The sequence below is a fragment of the Gracilinanus agilis genome, chromosome 2 (genome assembly GCF_016433145.1).
Source record: "Gracilinanus agilis isolate LMUSP501 chromosome 2, AgileGrace, whole genome shotgun sequence".
Classification (NCBI taxonomy): Eukaryota; Metazoa; Chordata; class Mammalia; order Didelphimorphia; family Didelphidae; genus Gracilinanus; species Gracilinanus agilis.
Window position 1 is genome coordinate 178,256,020 of NC_058131.1, and position 10,205 is coordinate 178,266,224.

A 10,205-nucleotide genomic window follows, 5' to 3' on the forward strand; every position below is an offset into this window, starting at 1 on the left:
GATTTATGGTAAAGATGCTACCCACATTCAGAGGAAGGACTGCAGGAGAGGAAACATATAAGATAAACAATTGCTTGAATGCATGGGCTGAGGCGGACATGAATGGGAAATAGACCCTGAACAAGGACACATGTTACAACCAGTGGAAATGTGCGTTGGCCATGGGTGGGGGGAGAGCGGGGGGTGAAGGGGAAAGTAGGGGCATAAAGTATGTAAACAGATTAAAAACGAATATTAATAAATGTCTAATAAAAAAAAAGAATTGATACTAAGACAGAATGTTAAGGGTTTAGGAAAAAAGAAAAAGAAACATTGCTTGTGTGACCTCTAGTCTCAGTTTCCCGTTCAATAATAAAAATGAGCATTTTTATAGTACTTAGAGGTTTGCAATGTGCTTTACATATTTTGTATCATTTGATCCTTACTACAACCCTGAACGGCGAGTATTATTATGCCCATTTTACAGATGAAGAAACCAAGGCCCAGAAAGGGCTTTGTGACTTGCCTAAGGTCTTTTGAGGCAAAATGGGAACATAGGTCTTCTTTACTTCTGGTCCCAATGATCTATTTACTTCACAACCTAACTAAAAAATGAGGAGATTGTAATAAATAGATTTTTAGGACATTTCCAGCTTTAAATCCATGACTGTAGATTCCAGTAGAATTCTGGGTCCAGAAGGGGAGAGACTGTATTTTTTCAATATTTTTGTATCTTCAGTGCGTAACATAGTACTCGACACATAATAAATACTTAATAAATGCTTCTTAGTTCACTGAATGTATACCTTTTGAGACAACTGTATTAGTTGCTGCTGTAAAAAAAAAAATCATCTTTTATTTGCCAACCTACCAATGATGTGTTTTTCCATGCATAGCTAAACTGGTCCTCCAAGGATGGACACATGAGCCATAAAGGGCCTGGTTTAAAGCTGGAGATATAATTTTAGATGGTAGGAGCAATTTAACAAACACACTACTGTCAATGGCAACAACTGAACTTTGCAGCGGATTTTCAAGAAAAACATGCTAAACTAGGAAGCTACCAGACCACTCTTGTTAATGGCCCCCATCTGTGAGACACTATTAAAACTAATTCTCTCTCTAGCTCAACTGACTTTGTCTTTGTTATTCCTGGTATTATTTTCACATCATGATTTATGAGGTCAATTTCTGAGGCCTTGCAGTGCTACTTGTTTGAGATTCCAAAATTTCTAAGCATTCCCCAGCTTGAAGCTTTTCTAGTTTGGTAGGACTTGATGGAGCTCAGACATTTTTGGCATAGCCTTAGAGATCCCAGGGTTTGCTCTGAACCTGCCTGAATGACTGTGCACAATAACACCAGCTAAGAATAGAGAAGGTCAGCAGGCAGCTGAAGTTTGAATCTCCTGTAGTGCTCTTAAAACAATGCTTTATACACAGACTTAGATATATATTCAATAATTATCTGACCTGCACTTAGAGATCTCCACTGATAACAAATTCACTACCTCCTGAGGCACCTTCCTCTATTTCTGGACAGTTCTATAATTGGATGGAAGTCTTTCCTCATATTAAATTAAAATCTGCCAGGATGTCATTTGTACCCATTGCTCCTACTTCTTCCTTCTGAAGTCAAACAGACTTAGTCACATACAGCTCTTTGCTACATGACTTCCCTTCAGATACTTAAAGAAAAGTTATCATAGCCCACACCCCTACCATCACCAGCATCACTCTCTCTCTCTCTCTCTCTCTCTCTCTCTCTCTCTCTCTCTCTCACACACACACACACACACACACACACACACTCACATACACACACAAATACACACACACATTCACACTCATGTGCACTCACACATACACACATTCACACTCACTCACTCATACATACATACATACTCACACACACACACATTCACACACTTACACTCACACACATTCACACACTTACACTCACACACATTCATACACACTAATACACACACACTCCAAGCTTTCTCTTCTCCAGACTAAATATCCCCAGTAACTTATACTGATACTCCTAACACATAACTTTAGATTCCCTCATCATCCTGTGCTGAAGCCTGAGAAAGGCCTTCAAAACTGTGGCCTTATAGAGCTGAGCATCATATTCCAGTTGTGTCTGATCCAAGCAGAGTACAGAGGGATTGTTATTAGGTACATTATAAACATTCTCCAATGCAATGTGACAAACATTTATAAAGGGTCTACTATCGTTAAGACTACATTTTTCTTAATACTATTCCCTCCTTCCCCAGCAAGATCCTATTACTTTTTTTGGCTTCTCTATGATATTGTGGATTCAAGTTTAACTTGTGGTTCACTAAAACTCCAAGGTCTTCTTCAAGCAAACTCTTACCTATGTTCAACAACCTGGAGCCAGAGGGGGACTGGGCTTATGGAAACATACATTTTGATCAGAAAATAGGATGGGAGAGACTGTAAGAAAGTGCTAGATGCACTATTATCAAGGAACGACATGTATAGCATAATTAGTAAGTGTTCTCTACCATTAGGAAAGAAAGAAATTAGTACTGGCTAGAATTGCAGTGGATGGATTCACAGAAGAGGTGAGACATGATATGAGACTTGAAGGATTTGGAGAACAGGATTTGCATTTTGGTAAAATTAGGATTTAGTTGTGGTGGTCTGCTTTGCAGAATCCTGGCAGGGTAGCCAGAAGTCCTGGACTTCAAATCAGAAAGACATGTTCATATTCCAACTCATATAATGCATTTCCTAGCTATTTTGCCTATGGACAAATTTCTTAGGTTCTCTGAGCCTCAGTTTCCTTATCTGCAAAATGGGGATGATAACAGCACTTACCTCATAGAATTGCTGTATAGATCAAAGTTTTTAATGTATGTAAAGTGATATGTAAACTTTACAAAGTGATATATAGATGTCATGTTATAAATGATGGTAATAATAAGAGACATATTTTTAAATATATATAGCATGAGCCTAAAAATGTTTTACAGTTTTAAGATTTAATGCATTGATCTTTTTTAAAAATAAAAACCCCGCCTTTCTGTCTTAGAATCAATATTGTGATTCTAAGACAGAAGAACACTAAGAGCTAGGCAATGGAGGGTTAAGTGACTTGCTCAGGGTCTCATATCTAGGAAGTATCTGAATCCACATTTGAACTCAGAACCTCCTATCTCTAGTCCTGGCTCTTAATCCACTGAGCCACCTAGATGCCTTTAAGAGAGTCTTTTTTAAGGGAGGAGTGCGTGTGTGTGTGTGTGTGTGTGTGTGTGTGTGTGTGTGTGTGTGTGTGTGTGTGTGTTTAGGAGAAAGGGAGAAATACAGTTAATTGAGATTGAAGTTCGTTGCTAAAGTAACTTTTTTCCCAAATAAGAAAGTATCATGGTCTTAGACCTAGATTTTACATAAATAAGAGGCACAGATACATAATATGATTTCCCTACTCTATGATTTGAAAGCGGAAAAATGCTTTCTTAAAATATCAGTGTTGGGGGGAGGGACAGAAGTATCCAAAATACAATCAACGCCTTCCCAAAGATGGACTAAACATCTTCCTTTAAGGAGAGAAACCAGAGCACCAGTGTGAAGAAGCCACAATATAAACAAATCCAACTTAACTCCAAGAGAAAATCTAGCAAAGGCTTTGGATGCCCGCACCAAGGTCATCTTGGCAGGAAGCTGTTGATTGCCTAAGAGTTTAATGACTTCATTAAACTCCAAAGCATTGAAAATGAGAAAAAGCAGAGGTTTTTCTTGGAGAGAAAAGGAAAATCAGGTTAGTGCCAAGTTAAAACAAGTATAATGGTAGCAAAAGTAGAGATAGCAGCTTATACTTGTTTCAGTATCCTTTTCAAGTTTTATTTAAACTTAAATCATCTCTGTACTATGGTGAGGCATCACAAGTTTTGTCCTACTATTGGTTAGGTCTAAGGGCTACTCAGAAGTAGTCAAAGTGTTGTGTTGGAAATTGCTTTTAATAAGGAGTTATCATACAGCAAAAAAACTTAATAGGCTGATTAATATGTGTTCAATTTCCCATACTTGTAGGAAAAAAAAGAACTAATGGCTAGGTGAAGTGAGCCAAGCCCAGGGTTCTACCTCTCACTTGGTGTCACCTGCCTGAATGACAGATACTGTGCCGAGGACATCATCAGCCTCCGTAGAGCTTACCTTGAAAATCCAAACCTATTAAGTAATACTAAATTCCCAGGGAAGGAACCACTAATTCTCAGTCTCTGGACTTCAACTTTCCCTCTCAAATTTCCATTTGCCTCACTGCAGGTACCACATCTGTGTGACTGTGTTGATCTACTTCCTCCCTCTGTTGGTGATTGGTTATGCATACACGATGGTGGGCATCACCCTCTGGGCAAGTGAGATTCCTGGGGACTCTTCTGACCGCTATCATGAGCAAGTGTCTGCCAAGCGCAAGGTAAGTTCCTATGACACTAAGCAAGGCCCATATGGGTTAGCCCAGGCAGCTAAAAATCAATCAGTCAATTAATTGGGTATTTATTATATGCTAGGTATTTTGCCATGCTATCTCTGTCCTCAAATGCTTACGTTATAATGGGGAACACAACACGTATAAATCAATATATGCAAATTAAATACAGAGTAGATAGTAAATTTAGAGGAGTCCTGGGAAAGATCTCTTGAAGGAACTGGAATTTGACTGGGTTTTAGAAAAAGCCAAGTATTCTAAAGGCCAGAAGTTGGGAGAGAAAGTATTCCAGGTATAGGGAACTGCCTTTACAAAGGCACAAAGATAGTGGTATGTCACATGGAAGGAATAGCGATACAGCCAATGTTATTTGGTTCTTACATTTGTGGAGGGACCCAACATGTAGAAAGGTAGGAAAGGGCCTTGCCACCTGTACAGAGCTTCAAGTGCCTAGTAAAGATCTTTCTATTTGATTGTGGAGATAATAAGGAACCCATGGAGATTATTGAGTAATATGGTCAAAGCTATTCTTTGGGCAAAAAAATCACTTAGGCAGCAGCATGAAGATTGGTTTGGAGTGGAGTTAAGGGAGAGGAGAGAAAGGATGAGATGTGAAGCTACAAGTAGCTTAAGGAAAGAATGTGACCATGTGAGAAACAAGGCAAAGGTATACAAAGTCAATTCTCATCATTATACCATGTAGGAGTTTCCATGGGATTAGTAGAAGGAAAGCTACGGAAGAAGAAAGGAGGTGGCAGTAAGGAAAGGGAATTTTCTCACAATAATTTCATGCATTGTCATCTTCTTGGTAGGTGGTCAAGATGATGATTGTGGTGGTCTGTACATTTGCCATCTGCTGGCTACCCTTCCACATCTTCTTTTTGCTGCCCTACATCAACCCGGACCTTTATATGGAGAAGTTCATCCAACAAGTCTACCTGGCTATCATGTGGTTGGCCATGAGCTCTACAATGTACAACCCCATCATTTACTGCTGCCTCAATGACAGGTAGGAACTCTGATTTTCCTGTTCTGTTATTCCTCCCTGTCCCGTTCTGCCTTGGACCAATGTAAAGGAGACTGAAAGAAGGAGAAAGACTTTGATTCTAAAGCTGAGTCTTCGGCCCTTGGTGCTTTGGAATCCCCATGCCCCGAGAGACATTTGTTGGTGGATCTTTTACCACACTTACCTCTTTCCTCCTCTTTTTCCTACTTTTCTGCTTGCTTTCACCTTACTGCCCACATGCCCAGATTCCCTTTCTTTTTCCTCTATTTTTCTTCTTTTCACTGCTCTTCTGCCTTCATTGGTGCTTCTTTTGCCATGTGCCACTGGATTTATCCTCACTGATGGGATCAAGGACTTAAAAGGTTATCTTCAATGTCCAAAACAGGGGGGCAGCTAGGTGGATTGAGAGCCATGCCAACAAGTTGGGGCTTGGGGTTCAAATCTAGCTTTAGACACTTCCTAGCTGTATGAACCTGGGCAAGGCACTTAACTCCCATTGCCTACCCATTACTGCTCTTCTCCCTTGGAACTAATACACAGTATTAATTCCAAAGCAGAAGGTAAGGGTTTTAAAAAAATTTCTAAAACAGTATGGAGAAGGACTGGACTGGGAGTCAGAGACCTGGGCGATTTAACCTGGAAAAGAGAAAGCTTAGAGGGAAATGATGGCTTAGAGCAGTGGTTCCCAAACTTTTTTGGCCTACCGCCCCTTTTCCAGAAAAAAATTACTTAGCACCCCTGGAAATTAATTTTTTTAATTTTAATAGCAATTAATAGGAAAGATAAATGCACTTGTGGCCATCACCGCCTCCCTGGATCACTACAGCACCCACCAGGGGGTGGTGGTGCCCACTTTGGGAATCACTGGCTTAGAGGGAAATTCTTCAATTCCATTCAGCAAGCATTTAAAAAAATCCTTACCTTCTTTCTTATAATCAATACTGTGTATTGCTTCCAAGGCAGAAGAGCATTAAGGGCTAGGCAGTGGGATTAAGTGCTTTACCCAAGATCACACAGCTAAGAAGTGTCTGAGGCTAGACTTGAAATCAGGACCTCTTATCTCTGACCATGGCTTTCAATCCATTGAGTCACCTCACTGCCCACTCAGCAAGCTTTTAAATGTCAGCTTCATTCCAAATTTGTTGTTGTTGTTTAGTCGACGAGTCATATATCACTCTTTGAGACCTCATTTGAGACTCTCTTGGCAAAGATACTAGAGAAGTATGCCATTTTCTTCTCTAGCTCACTTTACAGATGAAGAAACTGAGGTAAATTTGCTAATTACAAGGACAAAAACAAAACCGTTTCTGTCCTCCAGAACTTACTTACAGTCTACCAGGAACAGTAAGATGTGCAAAGATAAGTAAATAGCAAATATATAAAAAATAAAGACAAGCTAATTCTAGTGGGGAGCAATAAAACCTGGGGGGAAACAGAAAAGCTTCTTTAAAATTAAAGTTAGCCCTTAATGGAACCAAAGATTCTAAGAGGTGGAGTTAAAAATGGAAAGCAGTCCAGGAAGAAAGGACAGCCCATGCAAAGACAGAGAGGGAAGATGGGATGTCATAATAGGAAACCAAAAGTCTGCCTGTTTAGCTAAAATTGCTAGTGCATAAAAGGAAGTGATATGAGATCAACCTGGAAGGATCAGTTAAAGCCAGATTGTGAAGGACTTTGAATTCCAAGCAGAAAAATTTATATTTTATCCTTGAGACAACTAGGAGCTACTGAAGTCTCTTTAGGAGAGGAATAACATGATTAGATATGTGCAATGAGCCTTTTATTGAAAAGACAATACCATAAAATAAGTATTAGATTTGTTCTGCCTAGCCCTAGACAGCAGAATTAGGAACAATAAGTGGAAATGACAAGGAGATAGACTGGAGACGGATGTTGGGAAAAACTGCCTGGTATTGGAACAGTGCAAAAGCAGAATGATAATAATTCACCTCGTGCTGTCTGCCTCTCAGAATACGAAGAAAGCAATGCAATGAAAATATGAACATTTTTTCCTGGTCTAGATTTGTGATTTCAACAATGCAGGCAATTTCTAAAATAGAAAATCCCTCTGTGGATGCAGGGCAGAAACTCTTCTGTGACTGACCGCTTCAGACAGTTGCCCGGGGGCACTGAGCTATACCCAGCATAATACAGCCAGTATGTGTTAGAGGCAGGACTTGAGCCCAGGTCCTTCTGACTCCAAGGCTAACAGCCTTCTATGCACAATCCCATTCTACAACTCATTATTGTTTTGACATTTTAGACATACATATTTTTGTCTATTTCAGGAGTAACTACTTATTTAAGCTTACGTCTCTATTCCATCAAAGTAACTATTTCCCATTGTTGCTTGAGCTGTGTGCCATGACATCATACTCCCCTTCAGTTACAATGAAGGAATTCCCTGAAGGAAAAATGGCCCCATGTACCATCTCCCCATTCCTGCTTCAGTCTTTATCACTGTAGCAATTTTTTCTATCACCAACTTCCCCTATTTTCCTGAACTCCAAAAAACACCTACAGTTCTTCTGAACCCAGAAAAGCAAGTGGGTCTATCATTCAATCTATCTATCGATCAATACTTATTAAGCACCTACTATGTGCTGGTCACTGTGATAAGCACTAGGCATGCAAAAAGAGGCAAAAGTCGGTCCCTGGCCTCAAGGATCTTATCATATAATGGGGGGAACACCATGCAAACAAATCTATATCAAGCAAGTTATACACATGCAACAGGGAAGGCGCTGGAATCAAGAGGGATTGGGGAAGGCTTCCAGTAAAAGATAAGGTTTTAGTTGGAACTTAGAGACCAGGGTGGTCAGCAGGTAGAACAGAGAAGAGAGAGCATTCCAGACATTGGGGTATAGCCAGAGAAAATGCCTGAGTGTACAATTCTAATGACTATGAGGTTAATTTAGAAGGTCTGCTCTGAGACATGGAATTTAAATATGTACAAAGACCCAACAACTTGCTTTGCAAACACACTCTATTGTGAAGGAAACGGGAGAGAAAAAGACAAACTACCTAACTCTGAATAGCTTACATGTTAATCAGAGCTCAGAGAAAAGTAAATTTAGGATCACATGGTAATAAATTTAGTTCTGAAAGAGATTTTAGAGGATATCTCAACAGAAGGTCATGAGATCATAGAATCAAAATAACAGTTTTGGTGTGACCACACTATCAGCTTATTATCTGACCTGTTACCCACCCCATTCAATATTTTTTCAATCAATTCCTCTTGTTGCCAGTATAAAATATAAGTTCCTTAGCCAGGCATTCAAAGATGTCCACAATCTGGTTTCTACTTTCCTTCTTTTATTGTCTGGTCTAATGAATCCACTAGCTATTTAGTCCACAAATTTAATCCGCTAATTAATCCACAATGCTACATTTTCTACATCTATGTCTTTGCAAAGGGGTTCCCTTCATTTCAAATGTATTTCTTCCCCACCTGCTACTGGGAGAACACTACCTTCTTCCAAAGAATGCCTTAGGAGGTATCTCCTACATGAGCCTCTCCTGATCTCTTCCCTATCCAATTGTTAGTATTTTCTACCTCTTAAAATTACTTTGCATTATTATTGTATTTATTTACTACAATATTGTATACCATGCTGTGGCTTCCTAATAGAATGTAAACGTTTTGAGGGTTGGGATGATTTTCTTTTTGTTTTGTAAGGAGACTAATCTAATGACATTGTTATAAGAGATGATTTATAAGTATTCATTTAATCGAATTGAGTTTTTTTACCTTGGCAGGTTTCGCATTGGCTTTAAACATGCCTTCCGGTGCTGTCCATTCATCAATGCTACAGAATATGAGGGTCTTGAAATGAAGTCCACCCGCTATCTGCAAACTCAAGGCAGCATGTATAAAGTCAACAGAATTGAGACCACTGTCTCTTCAGTTGTTGGGGTCAATGAGGATGAGTTAGAAGATGGCTCCAAAGCCAAACGCTTATCCCTTGACCTCACTTCCAATGGTTCTTCAAGAAGTGATTCCAAAACCATGTCTGAAAGCTTCAGCTGCTACTCCAACACTATCTCCTAAACCTGGTTCCAGTGGGGCAGCTAGCCAGAAAGTGCTGCCTTCCACCTTCACACCAGGCCCTCATGAGCCATTCACCAAGGTGCATCCATGTCACCGTCTTTTTTTTTTAATTATTATTCCATTTCAGACGGGCATGACATTTATGATCTAGAGGCAATCAAACATTCCCCAGGATAGGGCCTGAGGAAAGTAATAGTGTGAAAAAGTGAAAGATCACTGGATCTGGGAAGCTTGCCTCTAGTCCAGCTTCTGTCACTAATTGTGTTACGTGACTTTGGACACCTCATGTAATCTCTGTGAGCCCCAGTCCCCTGGCCCATTCAATAAGAAGATTGGATGAAACATTCTGTAACATCTTTGCAGATGTAAGATTCTGTATAGGAGCTAATGAACAAACAGTGAAGAAAACACAGGTGGCAGGAAGAAATGATCAACCACTCCATGTGTGGTCTCATTTATCACATGAACTTGTCCTTCCCCCAGATAACAACTGACTCCATGCTGCTCTTTACTCAGAGAGGTGAGCAGGAAAAGGAATATTCTAGATGCCAGAGAAGATGGTCTTAAATATTAGAGAAGATGAACGTCTATAAGCAGTTCCTAATAGCCCAGCAATTCAACAGATTTAGTCAGCTTTGCGGTGGCATCATCAGATTCTTCCATGATGTCTCTTCTTGGTGACTGCCCTCAATTAGTTTCAGCAGGAT

General features: G+C 39.8%; 1 protein-coding gene across 1 annotated transcript in view; it reads left to right on the forward strand.

Moving 5' to 3' along the window:
* The window catches only part of TACR1 (tachykinin receptor 1), a 137,626-nt gene extending 128,128 nt beyond the window's left edge, over positions 1-9,498 (forward strand). Inside the window, exons 2-4 of the mRNA XM_044659547.1 lie at positions 4,276-4,426; positions 5,251-5,447; positions 9,207-9,498. Of these exons, the coding sequence (XP_044515482.1) occupies positions 4,276-4,426; positions 5,251-5,447; positions 9,207-9,498 (640 nt within the window). The remainder of the gene's footprint in view (positions 1-4,275; positions 4,427-5,250; positions 5,448-9,206) is intronic.
* Positions 9,499-10,205: the final 707 nt, after the last annotated feature.